The sequence below is a fragment of the Psittacula echo genome (assembly GCF_963264785.1).
Source record: "Psittacula echo genome assembly, chromosome: 4".
NCBI lineage: Eukaryota > Metazoa > Chordata > Aves > Psittaciformes > Psittacidae > Psittacula > Psittacula echo.
The window spans coordinates 74,948,854-74,966,766 of record NC_137738.1 but is presented as its reverse complement, the minus strand read 5'-3'; the positions used below and the strand labels follow the sequence as shown (position 1 = coordinate 74,966,766).

The 17,913-nt window shown below is 36.0% G+C and overlaps 1 protein-coding gene across 7 annotated transcripts in view; it reads left to right on the top strand.

Moving 5' to 3' along the window:
* The window catches only part of MYO6 (myosin VI), a gene marked incomplete at its 3' end in the record, with an annotated part of 76,242 nt that overhangs the window by 8,457 nt on the left and 49,872 nt on the right, over nucleotides 1-17,913 (top strand). For all 7 annotated transcript variants that reach the window (XM_080616225.1, XM_080616224.1, XM_080616223.1 and 4 more), the window contains exons 3-9: nucleotides 3,675-3,748; nucleotides 5,813-5,942; nucleotides 6,934-7,039; nucleotides 8,933-8,988; nucleotides 11,283-11,380; nucleotides 13,045-13,209; nucleotides 17,806-17,886. In XM_080616225.1, the coding sequence (XP_080472351.1) occupies nucleotides 3,675-3,748; nucleotides 5,813-5,942; nucleotides 6,934-7,039; nucleotides 8,933-8,988; nucleotides 11,283-11,380; nucleotides 13,045-13,209; nucleotides 17,806-17,886 (710 nt within the window). The remainder of the gene's footprint in view (nucleotides 1-3,674; nucleotides 3,749-5,812; nucleotides 5,943-6,933; nucleotides 7,040-8,932; nucleotides 8,989-11,282; nucleotides 11,381-13,044; nucleotides 13,210-17,805; nucleotides 17,887-17,913) is intronic.

Below are 17,913 nucleotides of genomic sequence, written 5' to 3'. Positions count from 1 at the left end.
TGTGTGTGTGTGTGATTCACACTCTTCTTCTGCTTCCCCCAAGCCTCACTCGGTTTTGGGGGGTTGTCACCATATGTGGAATTTTTATTTTTTATGGCCAAGAAAAAGATTTTTTTGAATTTTATGTTTGGGGTGAAACAATTTGAAAGAAAAGAAGGGGACAGGGTGTCAGATAAGAATCTTAAAGCTCATTTTAGAGATGCAGAGCCCTGCAAGTACTTTATAAAATTATTTTTCATACAAACCCTGCTTCATTGGCTTCATTATGCAGCGATGAGCCAATATGAGTAAATTTGACATTGATATTTTCTAGCTTTTAGTGACTTTGCTCCTATGACCTTTGTGTGTGTGTATAAGTAAATATATGGAGTACAAAATGCACATACATATTGCATTTAGGTTATGTTTAGACATGAGCCATATGACTATTCAGAATTCTCTCTCTGGTGAATTCTTTGGCTCTGGATATGGATGCCTCTTTAAAGGATTTATTCTGAAGAAGATGCATTTCAAAGTTGCTGACATAAGCCTTAGTTTACATCTCTTCTGTGAAGGCAGCGACATTCCTTCAGTAGCAAGCGCCCATTATGCACCAAATCTGCAGATGTAACGGACTTGCAAAGAGAGTACTCCGGAAGCACTGAAACCTGGAGTCCTCTGTCCTTTAGTTAATTATCACATTTTTATTAGGATGCTTAACTGATGACTGTTTCCTCTAAAACATCCTGCAAACCCTGAGAGGTTCTTAGGAAGATAGAGTCAAGGGAGATGACTATTTCTGAAGTGTGTGTAGACAATTACTATATAGTAGTTTCTCAACTCAGTATCGAGAATCCAAATGACTTGAAAAATTAGCAAACTTCACAAATCCTGTTGCCCCCAAGGCATACACAAGGGGAGGAGATTTTTTTTTCATTAGAGCAAGCAGGAGTTTCTGTTTCTGGCCCATTTCCTTTTAATGTCTCTTTCTCTTGGGATGACCTCATTAAGAGAGGTGAAGGTGGAAAGAGGTCTGTGGAGGAAATTTGTGGTCTCAGAGCCATTTTCTCAGCTGCATGGACTGAGTATACCTGGGGAGGGGAGGAGGAGAAGTTCTGCTGTGCAGTGCAGTTCTGGATGCCTGGGCTCTGTTGCCTCATGTACCAGTGACCATGGAGTTAGGGGGAAAAGCAGGTCTGCTGAGGTGGCAGGAGAAAAGCCATGGTGATTTGGGCCAGCCTGCTGCTTCAGGTAGGTATTGTGCACAGGTTCAATTACAAGGCTGTTATGATACAAAGGGGGATTTTCTTAGTGTAAAGCTAAAGGGTGCCTTGTATGCCTCTGCCAACACTGGGATGTGCATGCAAGGTATTTTGTGGAGGAAGATGGTTTCTACAAAGCAATCCAGAAGCTGCAAGGTCTTTTGAGAAGAGTGAATGATTCCAGGTATTAGAAGCAAAACTCATTTAGTCATGTGGGGGAATGAAGGGCTGTTGTTCAGTGGAGCTACAAGCCAAAGGGAGGCTGCAAATGGTTGCTGAACCTTCCTTTGCTTCAGGCTGGTCTGGTGCAGGTGGCAGGAGGCAGAGCCACAGCCGCTCCTCGGTCTGCTGTAGGATAAAGGATAGGAGGTTGAAAATGTAAACACAGATGCTCTTGAGAAGCTCCCGTTATCCTTTGCCAGTATCTTTTGGTTCAGTGGGAGGAGTGCTGAAAGAGATATTAAGAGCTGCATACTGAGCTTCACGTGTCCTTGCAGGGAATGTTGACTTCAGGTCATAAGAAATGGTGGCCCTTCTTGTACATATGTGCAAATAAGTTGGAACACGTTCTTCTCTGCTGGAGCCCTCAAAAAAAGACATTCGTCCAACTTGAGAAAAAAATCTTTTGGTCATTATAGATGAGAGGCACATATGTGGCCTTCATATGAGGTGCAGGGCAGCAGTTACTATTACAGGCACAGTGCTTTCTCCATGAACAGTTGCCAGATGTATACAACTTTTTAAGTGGCACTAATACTGTAAGGTTTATCAGTATGATAGTCAGACAGTTGTAACTATACAAAGTAGTGTTGCACAATACTAGGAGGTTTAGCATATTTGAAAATGGAGGCTGTGCAATGAGTAGTGCCCTCAGTTGTTTTATTGATAACGTTTTTGATATTGTTACAATGAGAACTGGTAATGACCTCTGTAATTAAGGCTGCTGGCACTTTCTGGTCCTTCATAGCTGAAAACAAGGACCAGCTTTGCCAGAATGTGAACCCGTATGGTCTGAAGCTTTCTGTGGGTGCTCACTCACTGCCATGAGCTGCCTGCTTGTAACATTTCAGCAGAGCTGTTTCAATTATTTTATATTAATGAGCTAAGGAGGAAAATAAATAGAATCATAGAATCATAGAACAGTTAGGGTTGGAAAGGACCTTAAGATCATCTAGTTCCAACCCCCCTGCCATGGGCAGGGACACCTCACATTAAACCATGCCACCCAAGGCTCTGTCCAACCTGGCCTTGAACACCACCAGGGATGGAGCATTCACAACTTCCTTGGGCAACCCATTCCAGTGCCTCACCACCCTCTCAGTAAAGAATTTCTTCCTTATATCCAATCTAAACTTCCCCTGTTTAAGTTTGAACCCGTTACCCCTTGTCCTGTCACTACAGTCCCTATAGTCCCTATAAGCATCCCTATAGCCCCCCTTCAGATACTGGCAGGCTGCTATGAGGTCTCCACGCAGCCTTCTCTTCTCCAGGCTGAACAGCCCCAACTTTCTTAGCCTGTCTTCATACGGGAGGTGCTCCAGTCCCCTGATCATTCTCGTGGCCCTCCTCTGGATTTGTTCCAACAGTTCCATGTCCTTTTTATGTTGAGGACACCAGAACTGCACACAATACTCCAAGTGAGGTCTCACGAGAGCAGAGTAGAGGGGCTGGATCACCTCCTTCGACCTGCTCTCCTTTTGATGCAGCCTAGGATACGGTTGGCTTTCTGGGCTGCGAGCACACACTGCCGGCTCATGTTCATTTTCTCATTGAAAAATAAAGCTAGGTTTTGTGTTAACCTTCACTCCTCCAGAAGTTTTTTTGAGGAGGCCTAGTAGCAACAAAATTCAGAATTGAAACAGAAAAAGTTGTTTGGTGCCTGGTGTTGCAGTCATCCCTTGTGGCCACCTCTGCAGGAGCCAGCAGTTACTCTGAATGTCAGGTGGCATTATCATGGGGACACTGTGGCTGAGATTGGAGAGGGGAGCTGGAAGAAAGGAAACAGCCAGCATTAAGGATTTTGGTAGGCACTGGTTTCTGTAGTTGTGCACTGGAGTGGAGGGTGGCACACCATGTTCCTCTGCAAGGCTGGTAAAAGGGAGCTTATGCTGAACAAGGCTTGTGTTGAGACTCCTGGAGTCGATGACTCTGTTCAGCAGCTTTCTGTAACTCCATTGTACAGCATGGAGCAGGTCTATCTTTTTTAAAGAGTATCTTGAATCAGAAGTTCTGCCTCAAGACAGAATAAAGAAATGATAGGATTAAACTGTAACTGAAGTTAAAATTCTCCTTAAATTAAGTAAAATTCTTAATTTTTTAATTTTAATTAAGGAGAAAGTAAAATTCTCCTTAATCCTAAGATTTGATTTTTTTCAGCTGCACACGAAGGTAGTCCTGAATTCTTAATGGTACATGATTGTCTTCTACTTGCAGGTTCCCTTATGTATTTAAATGAGGCCACTCTCCTTCACAATATCAAAGTGCGATACAGTAAGGACAGAATTTACGTAAGTATTACGTATCATAACAACAAGCCTAATGTTCTTTCAAAAAATCAACAAAACGAGTGTTTGCAGTTCCATTTTTTCCTATAACTAAACAGAAATGGTAACATTAGAAAGTTAGGAGGCTTCAGGATTATTTGTTTTATTTTTTTTTTTTAACGTTATACTTGAGATCTAATCACATTTAGCACAAATTAATGTTAGCTAGTTTTTACCAGGCAGAGCAATAGTTTTTTTCTCTGCATAACTGTTCATGTGCTACCACAGCACAGCATTCTATCACAAATGTCTGTTCCTACAGGTAACTTACTTTGCCAGTAGAGTAGCTGTTAACAAAGATGGTTTTATTTCTTCATTATTTTTGAACGAAGCAAACAGGTGCCGTCTTTGACACCTCCTAGCTCAGATGTCCATCTTAATCTTTTATATTGCTATCAAATTGCCTAATTGTACTTAATGAATTCTGACTAAATTACATTTTGTCCTTGCCATCTGCCCAGACACTGACAGCTGTGAAATACAAGAAAGATAAGAGTTTTCTTTCTTTCTTTCTCAGTTTTTTTTCCTAACAGAAAGCTAGCTACTGATAATACAAAACAGTTCTACATATTTTCAAGTGTCTGTGTTGAAATAATCAACTTTTATGTTAGCACGCTGCTCTAAAAGGGAGTTGAAGCCTTTTATATAAATATAAAGCAGTTGTTTTTCTTTATTGCAGTTAATTTTACATAGCTTATAAGTTCTTTATGGCTCAAGATCAAGCACCAGCTTTAAAATAAATGAATGAAAATGGCCATTTTAATGCTGTTCCGGAAAAATAATAATTAATAATTTAAAAAAAAACCCAAAAAAGTAAAATTCTAAATCTAATTGGTTACAAGGTAGTATAGTATTTAGGTTCATAAATCCTTTTTTTATTGTAAACAAGAACTACAAATAAGTTGTCATGAGTGGGTGTATCTTCTAGAGAAACAAAAAGTAAAGGTCATTTGTATTTTAACTACCTTTTCCTTTAAGCTTTAAGATACAGATTGAGTCAACCATTTCTTTTTTATTTTTCTTTTTGTTCAATTCTGGTTAGCAATATTTGTCTTGTTACTAAAAGGAGAACTAATATTAGTACTTGCAGCTCTTGAAGAAATGTTTTCCTTCAGTGAAATAAGTGCTGAAAATAGAAACATCAAAGAAAATTCATGTATTGTGTGTGATCCAGCCTTCCATCAACATATCCCTGAAATACAGACACTATTGTGATATGCTCAGTAGCAACAAACCAAATAAGTTATTCAAGCTGAAGGTTTATCTTATTTTTTTGTTAGATCTTTTCCCGCAAATCTGCTTTTTTCTGTGTTTCTGACATCTCTACTTCCTTGTATGTGATCTGGCCATTATAACAAAGCTGTGAAAGCTGGGTTTTGTTTGTTTTTCCATATACCTAAACCCCCCCTTATCTTTAGTCTTCTTTATGCTATGGAAAGTTAAAAAGCAGTCTTGGTTTGAGACTGTTCTCAAATTTTTTCTGTGAGAGAGCACATTTGCATTCCGTATTTCAGGCTGTGGAAGCAGCCGTAGCTGATTTTCTCTCGGCTGAATGCTTTCATTGCTTGGCTGTAGCGTATTCCCAGGCAGGATCCTGTTAGTCCTTCCTGCTGAGCTGCTTCCATCAGATAATGAAAAGTTATCCTCCTCGCTGGGGAAGAGCATGTTATGCTAGCTAGGAGCTTAGTTTATTCACATTTGAAGAGGAGGCTGTGGTGTCCTATCCTTGATCCAGTAACTCACACAATAGGAAATAATTTAAAAGGAGATTGGGGGAAAGGTCAAATTCAGGACATAATCCACAGCTCAGTAGTTAGGAAATTCTCCCGAGAGAATTTCATAGAAGTCCTGAGAAGATAATTAAAGGAACTCTGAAAATATATTCCTGCTTGTATTTGCATTAGCTGTGGAGAATTGTAAATGTAATTGTTGTACTTAGGCTGAAGTCTTCAACAGTACCAGAAAATTGCTGTTAACTGCTTGCTTGGATACTAACTAATAGTTTGCTGTTAATTCTTTTCTTCACAGACCTATGTAGCCAACATTCTTATTGCAGTGAATCCATATTTTGATATACCTAAGTTTTATTCTTCAGACACTATTAAAAAGTACCAGGGTAGATCACTTGGAACATTGCCACCACATGTTTTTGCTATTGGTATGTATTGAGCCTATATTTGTCTTTTACAAAACAAACATTAAATACTTTGCAGTTATCTATAAATTGCCACCTATAACAGCATTAATTTACTTTAAGGTATCGTAAAATAAAAACACTGAATGCTAAAATTGCAGATCTTCTTATCCTTGATATGCAGTTTAAAGAACTTCAAAATTAGCAACCCTGGCGACACTGCTGTCATTATTCTGCACCTGCAGTGTTTTATATCTAAGCAGTTTAAATCTAACTTACAACCATCAAAAAAAATAAAAAAGAAAAAAAGAAATTCAGAATGTACAAGTGAAGAATGACTTAATTATGATTGGTACAGTCTTTTAGTGTAGTGATTTCATTTGCCTTTTATTATGTTGCCAGAGGACATGCATTGTATAATTTTATATGCTAGTGTTCTAGGGAGAAAGTCCATTTAAATGTTAAAAGGATAAACCTGATTTCAGTCACTTATTTAAGAAAAAAAAAATTGTAAACTACAAATCAACACTTGACTTGTTAAAGGCCTTCTCACTGTGTTGCATTTTGTTTTGTAATCAGAAGTATAAATACTTGGGGTTTTAATACCTTCTGCATAACAAGAAACCCACATTTTTCTAAGTTTCCTTGTCTCGGATGTTACTTATTATGAAGTACAACTGAAAGTTTCCCTTTAAAAAGCATATTAAAGCATATGGTTACTCTTCCATAAATACATGTAATTCAAGAGATTTAGTTCTAGGTGGATGGTTTTTTTTTTATCCTGGACGTAGTTCAGTAGGTCTTTGTTTTGAAAGACTTTTAAGCTCTTACGTCTGTTACAGTGTTGGAGGGTGAGCAACTATAAGATAAGGGGAAACAGATGTTAATAAATTTTAAAGATTTACTTTCTATTCCTCAAAAGGTTACATTTTCACTTTTGCATTGTAGCCTAACTTTATGCTTGCAATTCTACAGAGTATTTTTTTGTCATGTTTAACATACCCTTCTTTTTAAGCTGATAAAGCATTCCGTGACATGAAAGTGCTGAAGATGAGTCAGTCCATCATAGTCTCTGGGGAATCAGGAGCTGGCAAGACAGAAAATACGAAATTTGTTTTGAGGTTCGTGCTTTTGGACAAAAGTTACTCTGTGAATCTCTTGTGTTGATGCATTTGGTTGACATACAGCATGAATTGTAAGGTAATCAGTAGGCTTCAGACACAATTCAGTAAATATATACTTCTGTGTGCACTTTAATACAAGAAATTAATTTGCTTAAATTTAAATGCTGACAAGATAATATATGGAAATGACTACATACTCGCAGAAACCCTATCTCAGTTGTAGTGACACCATGTAGTTATTATGGTTTATGATGCTGTCATTTTGGTATTGCACATCTGGTATTGTGGCAGATAAAAACGTAACTAGGCATTTTGACTGAATCTTGCAAGACACTGTTGGTTTTGCCATAAATGTGCATTTCTCTGTTTTCACTGCCTTAGTTTTTTTAGTTTCCTTGAGTATCCAAGGCGTTTAACTCTTGATTTTGAGATGATTGCAGGGATTCTTTAATATACTTTGCCCCAAATAAGACTGAATAATGGGATTTATTTATTTATTGATGTTCATGTATGACCGATACTAAATCAAGCGTATCAAGCTACATAGAGGCCGTATTGCTGACACGTATCAGCCTTGCTTCCTGTTACATGATTCTTAATGTTTTTGACCATATTTGCGTTATAGTTTAAATGCTTTAAGTCACTTTGGAACACTGCAACTGGAGAGCACTTCTCCATTAAATTCACGTATATCATAGGTGGCCTGATTATCCAGGGAAGCACAGTGCAGGCAGTGTGGATGTACTCTCTTCCCCCACTTGTCCTTGTTTCCCTGCATAAATCTTTAATTCCTTTTTCCCTGACATCATGTGTTCTCTAGTATTTATGTACAGTAGCAGTATTATCTTCCAGATCTCATGAAGAGTTGTCATGACTGTCTGTCTGTCCTTTACACTGCTCTTTTCTGCCCCTGTGCAGCCTTTAATAGATAGCTGTAACAATTACTGCAAGGTGCTGGTAATGCTTTTTACATGGGACATCCTAACTTTGGTCCTGCTAAGAGTAAGAAAAGATGGCAGGCACTGGGAGAATATCACTTGATGAATGCTCTCAAAGGAGGTTATTCTGCTTCTTGGCAAAGGAAGTTCTGATTACAGAGCAGCAAATGTCATTGCTGTTCCTTTTCCCCCCACCCCTCTCCCATAGAGTCCATGTACAAAACAGTGAGTTTTAAAAGCAGAAAGGTTTTCCCTTGTATAATCAGAAATCAAAAGCTACTAATACAGCTCTGTTGGTTCTTCTGAAATGTTGGGGTTTTTTTTGAAGGCCCCGTTTTCGAGAACTGTGTTTAACTTGTCCCAGATTTCTGGAAGCATGCCCTGTGTGCACGGAAAAAAAAAAAAAAAAAAAAAAGGCTGCAACTCTGGAGCAAGAACGTTGTGGATTTATTTTCAAATTCTTTTTTTCAATTGCTAAATTAAATCTTACCTTAATTATGCACTTCCAGTTTCCTATCTCACTGTCTCTATGTGGGATTTTTAATAACACTAATAGTTACGAATGCAGAAACTATATGCATGAAAACAGTCTTTAATTCAGGAAATACACACAAAACCTTATGTGTTTATTAAGATTATTAATTAATACAAATAGTACAGTAATAGTTTCATTATATTTGAATAAGAGTGTAATTTCCATATACATGTCTAAAAGAACTTTCTAATGTGCCTTGAAGTATTAAAAAAAATCTGGAGTCTGCAAGAATATTTTTGTTTTAACAAAAAAGAAAAGGCTGCGTTTATGGTCAAAGATACAGGTATTTGGACCTTACAATACATATGCTTTCCCTTTAGTAAATGGTTAGTAAGTATGGTACACAGCCGTGCTAAACTGTTGAATCGCAGTAACATGACACATGAAAGATAATGATATTTTAATCTTGCTTTACAGGTATTTGACAGAATCCTATGGTACTGGCCAAGATATTGATGACAGAATTGTAGAAGGTATTGAATTTTCCTTCATTGAAGTAAAAGTTCCAATGTGTTAATTTTTTATTTATTTATTTTTTTTTTTCAAATATGAAATTTTCAACATCAACTAAATAAAAGCTAGGATGGAAATACAATCAGACTTCCTGGGGCATAATTTAATGCTATGTACTTTACCTTGATCCTAAATTCTGAAAACTTTTTTTTTTATTTGTGATTCACTTTATTTTTATTTAGTACAGTGTCATACAGTCCTAGGTCTAGAAAATATTTTAAGTGTGTGTTTGAGCTGAACTTCACACACGTGTACCCAAGATTGGATTTTAAGCTGTATGAAATCTGCAAGGACAAGATTGTATTCTTATTACTATCTGTTAGTACCAGGATTCTCACTGCTATCTGTTAATACCAGTAATTCTTCCTCCTCACCATAAACTTACCAAAATCAGATAAACAGAGAAGTTCTTTTCAATTATGGTTCTGGGTAGTTTCTCTGTTACATGTGTTTTTGTCAGAAAGCACATAATTTGGATTAACTCTTTCATTGTGACTATCTTTATAGCAGACTCTCAAACAAGGTCCAAAGATACTGTGTGGACAATCCAGTTGAGCCTCTTTAATGCTGCATGTACTACTTAATTGCACAGAAAATAACTTCTTGAGAAAATTCATGTATCTCAAAATTAAACAAACCTCAGCCAAATGAATAATGCTTCAAATGTCAGACTTAGTCCTCTATAGCATATAGTAGATTTATTTTGCAATTTCATTACTCTGTGTCTTTTTCTTAAACCAAAATATTTACTTTTTCTTTTGCTTTAAATTTTTCCCTTTTCAAATTTGAGCCACTGGATTATTCAAGAGAAGTACTGTGGGCTTTAATCTCTTGTTACTGTAGGTTTGCTTAAACCTTAGTGAAATCTACTATGTTCTAAAGGAACTCATAAAGTGGAACTCAAAGAGATGGAAAATGCCAGACGCAGTATGCCATAAAATTAACTGGTAATTGTCGGTATTCTTAGAAGAGTTTGGGTTTTTTTAATCTGAAACAGCATCTGCTGCATGAATTTTGAAGCTTTTTAGGCACAATTTTAATGAGCATGCTTATGGGGTATGTGTTACTAGAGAAACCTTTAACCTGTCTGAAAGACCTCTGGCAATTTGTTTTTATTCATAATCTTTCCTTTAAAAGTGTTAATATTATGTAAAATACCTGAATAGTTATCAAAGATATTTTAAGAATTCAGTTTTGAAAGTCAGATTTGCATTTTCATAAGTTTAAATATTAAAGAAACCCAAAATGTAGCCGAAAAGAAAAGGTTAATGCTGATGTTGTCATACTAAATATTTGATTATCATCTATGCTTTATCCAACCACTGTAGCTATTCCTTCATTCTTCAATTTTTGTAGGGGCAGATTTTTAGATGTGGTGTTGGAGTTTCAGATCTGAGTTTCTTGCTTGCTTAGTTTCCAAGGCATATCTTTTAGAAGTCATAAAAAATCTTGCAGATATTTTCAGTGGTTTATTTTTAGCACGATTCAGTAAATCAGTTTTCTCTGATCCTCAGAGCTAGCAGAATGCAGTCTTTCAGAGGCCTTGTGTTTCATAACTACTAAGCATTTTCAAACTGCTTAAACTGCAAATGATGTTTATACATGTGTGTGTATATATATATGCATGAGATTGCTGACACTCCTTCTGTATGGTGCTTGAAAACAGCAGCCAGTAAAAAAATAAAATCACTCAATCACTTAATTGACCTAATTTGAAAGGGCATTTTTAAGTTGTTTTGTGAAATCAGCACACTCTTCTAATACGTTTTGGTTTGGGTTTTTTTTTCTTTTTAATTCCTCAATCTAACATGTTGGATGCATGACATTTAAGTGGCATTTTTGTCTGCAGGATAAGTGGGTAGTTAAGATTTTATGACTAACAACTCATTGGGAAGTGTCAAATTGTGTGTTGTCTCATACAGTTTACGTATCAATTATTTACCTACTTGCTGTAGAAGAACATAATTGAATTATATTTAGTGTTTGTCTCTGAATTTCTTACAGTATCGATTCAAATATTTTGCAGTGTTATGTGATATTTAAGTACTTCATGGTACGTTCCACCACAGTATACCCAGTACAATTTATGAAATTGATCATTCCTAGTAGGTGGTATTTTTCTTTTAATTTTCAAACCTTTTTCTCAGTAAGTTCACTGAATAATTAGTATATATTTGTTCTGTCTTTCTTTTTGGTAGTTTATTGATCAAACGTTAACACTTCAAAACTTAGAATTTTCATTTTTTTTAAACAGCAAATCCTTTATTGGAAGCCTTTGGAAATGCAAAGACTGTTCGCAACAACAACAGCAGTCGTTTTGGGAAATTTGTTGAAATTCACTTCAATGAAAAGGTACTGGAATTTTGTTACAGATAACCAGGGATGACTTTTTGCCATAAAATGGAAACATTAGACTTGAGTAGGCTGAATAGTTATTAATCTTGCAGCAAATAGCTGTCCTACTTAATAGATTTATTTTGTGTTCTATCACCTTGAAAGGAAAACCAAAGCCACGCAGTACTGTGTCACTACTGGAAAACAGTGGGTCAAGTCAGCAGCAAAATTACTTCATCCACAAAAGAATAAAATTGTTCCCTTCATTTGCAAAAAGGCGTATCTAAAGAATAACTTAATTGCTGTTAAGTATTTGTGTGTTCCTTTAATGCACAGATAAGTGTAAATTGCATATTAAGTATAAACAAATATAATACTGTTTTAATATATTGAATAAATTCTTGATGTTTTTATGTATTAGGATGGAATTTTGGGACCTCACATTAGTATTATATATGTGACAGAAGTAGTGGAACTGTTTTTTGTCAGAAGTACTATTCACTGTGTAGCTTATGAAAATTTTTCTTTGTTTGGGTGTAGTTTTGTTTGGATAGTGTATGTATACACACATTCCACAACTAAGTATGACTGTATGGCTGTCCAGCATGTCCAAGTTGAAGATTTTTCTTGACAATCTTTGTAGAGATTATGTACATGCCCCCTAATCTTTTTGATTGAGGACATGACCAAATTATCGGATTCCCTTCCTGCAGACTCTGAGCTCATTATCTGGTCTTTTCCTAAGTTGTCATCACTTGGTTTTGTAACCGAACTTCCAATCTTTGGTGAATAGTTTAGATAATTCTTTTAAGGGTAGAGGGACTATCTGTTCATCCAGTTCATGTTAATAAGCTTATGTTACTTCAGCTGAAGTAAATAGCATTCCCAATATCTTCAGAAACTGCTTAAATGCTTGTTTCAGCTTTCCAGTGCAAGATCAGTCTGTTTACTTGAGCCTCTTTTTTACTAGACTTCATACTTCACAAGACTTCACTTTGTGGTGACCTTATTAGGTCTGGTTTCTCAAAGCAATATGAGTACTGACTGGGGTCTCAAATTTGTAAGTCAGTAAGTCCTTAAGTTGCTGTAATGGCCATAAGCTCAGGAATTTCCTTGCTATTAAGATTTGTCTAGGCGCAGGTAATTTTATCATAGGCCAGATAAATGGATTTCAAAATCTGTGTCAGACTTCCATCTGGGAAAAGAAGTGCAAGTGTTTGAAATAAAATGTTTGCTCATAATTAGTCTGCCTAAGATGCTGTCCAAATATATCCTCTTCAATTTTAACCCTTCCTTCTCCTTTGCAAGAGTGTTGGTGAAACGCAACTAGGGAAGGTTCTAATTGGTAATGGTGCTTACTGCTGGGCAGAACAAATAAGGGTGGCTGTAGCAATGCTATTTGCAGGAACTACTGGAATTCTACCAAAGATTTCTGCTTGTTTGGGTGAAGCAGACCCTTCTTTTAAGAGGAATGTATGAGTAACAATATATGAGCTGGAGGAGAAATTATCCTGGTAATGGTTTCCTTTATAAGCTGTAAGTATTAGGTGTAGATATATTTTAATCTTCTTTGGAGCAGCGCCTGAGTGAGCTATGATCATACAAATGTAAATTTAAAACTTCTGAATCTCAAATAATTAAAAAAATATTCAGATAATCAGAAAAATATTTTTTCCTCCTAGAATTCGGTGGTCGGTGGATTTGTATCACATTACCTTCTGGAGAAATCTAGGATCTGTGTGCAAGGCAAAGAGGAGAGGAATTATCATATCTTTTACAGACTTTGCGCTGGTGCTCCAGAAGACATTAGGGAAAAACTGTATCTAAGCTCTCCTGACAACTTTAGGGTGAGTATGAAGAGTCAGTGTTTGTAAAGCTTCTCATATTGCATACGAGCTAATAAGATGCAAATAAAATCTCTGCTCAATGTAATACTCCTAAATATACCTAAATGAAAGGGAACTTAAAATAAACAGTAGGAAAATAAGACTTGAATCATTGTGCATAGTTCATTAGAAAAATGTTAAGTTAATGTTCAGTGCCAGGGAAAAGCAGAGTAGAATTTTAGTTGTTAGGAAATGAAGAGAGAATGAAATAGTTGTGCTGCAATGTACATCTATGTTTGCAAATAGCATCCACAGTTTTGTCATCCCAATTCAGAAAGGAACAGTGAAAACCTTGGGTGAAGCAGAGGTCATGGTTGAAGACAAGCTTTTGGATAGTATGGGCCTTTTAATTGAAGCCAGTGGGCCTGTTCTTACTACTTGTAACTTGTTTACTTCCTTCCGTTCTCCTCCCCATGCTTTATTTTTAGGGGTTTCTACCCTTTTCTGAGGCCACGAGGTTTCTCCTAATTAACCCTGATCCTGTGTTATGTTTCTAGTAGCAATCCCACTCCCACAGAAAGGCTGGCTTTCCCTCCTACCATTATGTTCAGTTCTTGCATTCCTTTCCTACTATTTTTCCACTTTTTTAGTACTTCAGCTTAACATGTTCCAGCTTTCCTTCTTTCTCCTCCCCTTCTCTATGTTCAGATTTCACTGGATTGTTTTCTAAAATGATCAAATACTGTGATGTTTCCTTTTGCTTTCTTTTGCTCCTTGGCAGTGATTTTTTTTTTGTTCTCTTTTGTTGTCTGTTTCCCTGAGAGGCTCCAACCTCATTTCCCTTATTTTTAAATTCTCTTTTAATTTCTCAGCGTGTTACATCTCAATTATTGGTTTTTTTTTATTATTTTTTTTATTCTGAGGAAAGAATATTATTGAACCGTTATACAACCAGTGCAGCTTTACTGATACAGCTGTTTCTCATTGTTTTCCTGATTATCCCTTCTTTTTCAGAGTCCTAAGCCTTTTCACATTTTACACTGTCATCACCAATTTTACTAGTAAGGTGAAAACTTGCCTTCAGTCGTTCATTCCTGCTATCTAATTATACATAAAGATATTGTTAGGTTTTTGTTTAGTTTTGTTTTTCTTTTCCTTTTGACAATCACACTTGAATTGTAAGTATTTACAGATACTGTAATGGGCTTTGCTGACTTGCATTAAAATGAAAAAATATTGGCAAATCAAATTCTACTGATAAATACTGGTCCGTTTGCTTGTGTTCTGTCATTTGTCTCCATTTCTCACTGCTTTCTTGGCTTCTGCTTGGCTTGGAATCTCACAGAAGAGAATTCTCTGTATTTCTAAAATAGACCAAATCCCTCCTGTGGGTTTGGAAGGGTTTTGTAACACAACAATGTGGAATTACAAGGACTTATTTTAATCAACTGTCACCTTTTTATACTTCCTTGATCTTAAATGAGGTGAGGAGCACTACTGACAAAGAATACCTTGCTGCGTTGGTTGTTTTCTTTGTTGGTGTATTCTCCTGCTTGATTTTCTAACTAAAACTTGGACTGTACTTTTCTGTTACTTTCCCTAAGATCTTCTGTACTTAGTTTCATCAGAATTCAGCAGAGGGCTGGAAGCCTTAAAGATATAAAATTCTTACTAGTTTTTGCAAAGCAGAGGTTGCTTAGGTGAGACCTGAATTGCTGCATTCTTTGTGAGGAAGATGGGTGTACAGTTGTCACTGCTGCCTCTTGGCTTGGCCAAGTCAGTCTGCTTGCTAGTAAGCCAGGAAGCAGGTGCAGAGCTGCGTTTCCATATTGTGCACATCGTACATTTGTACTGTGATGTCTGGATGATCTTGCTCCATGAAAGACACTGGCAGTATTTTAGGGCAAGCTTCCTTACTTCCTCAGTGGTGTTCCTAGGGGTCTCTATAAAACTCGTATTATTTCTTTAAATATTTAGCTTGTATCTTATTATAGTTCGTCTATTTGTACTCAGTTGTGGGTTGATCTGATGCTTATTAAGAAAGAAACATTTCTGTTCTCTGGGAGGAAGGTTTTTCTTTTGAAACACACAACACAATACTTAAATGGTTGGGATTTTTTTTTATTTTAATGTAATATGGAACTAGTTTCCAAAGCTTTCTTCTTTACTGTGCAGTTATTCTGTACAATATTCTCATCTATGATTTAAAGCTAAAATCTTGAACAAGTTTTCAAATCTATATTTTTTTATTGTGCAGCCATTTTTCTATTAAGACTTCTTTCTTGTAGTTAATAGATTTTTAATTCTGGAACTGACTATGCTGTGTGCCACTCCTGGGGACATTTTTAATCGAAAGCTCCGCTCATGTGAGCACACAATGTAGATGTCATGGTCAGAATTGCAACCTGCTGGAAATCAGGCTGGTGCTATTATAGTACTGGACACCCTGAGTGCCTTTACAGTAGGCACTTGCTTGCCTTTTTCATCTATAATTTACAGTCACATCAGCCTTATCACACTGTGACATATTTTGTTTGACTGCTTCTAAGTTTTGTGGCAGGTACTTTCATTTTTATTAAGAATGCTTATTGCTATACCATAAGTTAGTATTCAAATCCTGAGCTCATGTGAAAGGGCCATCCTGCATGTTATACTTAAAAATTTTGACACTTCTTTCCTCCCCCTACCCAAGTTAAACTACATTATCTTTAATTAAAATACCCTTAGGATCATTTTCATCTTTGTATGTATATAAATTAATATAAACATACTTAAAATTAGTTATAATAAAATTAGTTATATTGCACTAAATTTTCACGAAGTAGTGCTTTATAGAAGAATTTTGGAAAAAAGACCTGTAAAAGGTTAATTTTCTTCCTAAATTTGTATTGCTTTTGTCAAGATAATTTTTTCTGTCTTCTTCATTCTCATTGGTTGCTCCAGGTTCTATCATAAAATGGGTCTGAATGATCAAGCTTGTGCCACTTTTTTACCACATTTTTTGTTGACTGCATGTCTCTCAAATTTCACATAAATACCTTCTTTTAAGCTAATAATAGATGGAGATATTACACTAGGAAAGGTTTGATGATTGATCAGCATTTTGATAGTAATGCTGGCTTTTTTTGGACAAGAACATCATTGAGAAAAAGAAATCATACTCTTAAATTGGTTATTTAAAAACCCCATCCCTAAAGTTGCAGTTTTGCATCGTCTCTTTTGTGCCACCTGTCTTGTGCTTTTTCACTTACCAAGATTCAAGCATGTTTTACTTCATGCCTGGTTTATCTTCACTAAACTCACTTGAAAATAGGACCATCTCAAATCTAAGGTAATTCTCATTAGCCTGAGAGAAATCAGTGTGTCTTATACTTTGGTCACTGATGTTATATGGGGGTGTTGTACTTCACAGTAAAAAGAAAAGGGAAAAAAAGAAAAAAGTATAGTGGTCTGTTAGGTGTAGTATATGGTAACCTCAAGCTGTGTATTTGTGTGCTTCAAAAATACAGTTTCTTCTAGATTTAGTATGTAAATATACTTGAGTTTTTAGCTTTCAAATGAAAGCCATTATCTGGTGATTAAATGTCTCCTACATTGGTTATTACTGAATACCACAGTGGTTCACATTCTCAGCCTGTCAGGTAAGTTTCCACACACTCCTATTGAAAAGTTCACTTCCCATCTCCAGTTTCTGTGATAGTGTTTCTGATACTGTAATACAGGGATACATTGTGTTTAAAATATGCTGTGCTTTGCTTTCTTATTGGCTGATAAAGAAACTTTTCAATATTTTGTTAAATGCAAAGCTAACTTTGAACCGTGTTTCCTGTCACTTTGTTTTAATATTAAATGTGACGCCTAGTTTTATTTGGCTGTTAGAAATGCTGTATTACTTTGTAGAATTTTGTATAGAAATTTTAATCAAAGTGTAGAATTATCTGTGTTCACCTAGTTGAAAACATTTTCTTTGTTCATGGGCTAGAGCAAAGAATCAGTTCACTTCTGTTAGACAAAGAACTCTGTCAAGCTTTTGGACAGAGCTCTTACTTTGAGCTGAACGAATCAGAAGGAAAAAGCTGGCAGTCCCATTTGGCTGGAAGAGTTAGTCATTATCTGAATGCCTTTACTATACAACATGAGATGGATATCAAAAGCCAGCTTCTGAATGAGGCTTCAGCTTGTACCATGTTATAAGCTTTTAATACTCTTCAAACTTTCTAATACACGATGTGTCTTACTACCTAGAGAAATATTTTACTGGTGAGTTAAAAATGAGTAAAATTTGATACTACACGTAAGTCAGAAAATTTATTTTCTTGTTTCTTAGTTTTGGTTGTCTTTTCCATTCATAGGTTTAGTCAAGTAAAACATTGAATATCCCACTGTATCAAAAAGTATTTTAGTTGTCAAAATTAAGAAGCTTTCAACAGAATGTTGTTACTGTTTTACTTTGGTAATTTTGTAGATGTAAATAAATTCATTTTCAAGGAATGGATTCTGAATACCTACTGTATTGTTGGTATCATATGATTAAATCAAGCTATGTAGATCAAGCCTTAAGTAAAAGCATGTTTTCCTTACTCCTAAGTATACATTTCCACTTTTTTGTTATTACAGTATTTAAATCGAGGCTGTACCAGATACTTTGCTAACAAAGAAACAGACAAGCAGATTTTGCAAAATCGCAAGAGTCCTGAGGTATGTTCGTATCTTCAGTTAGTTTAT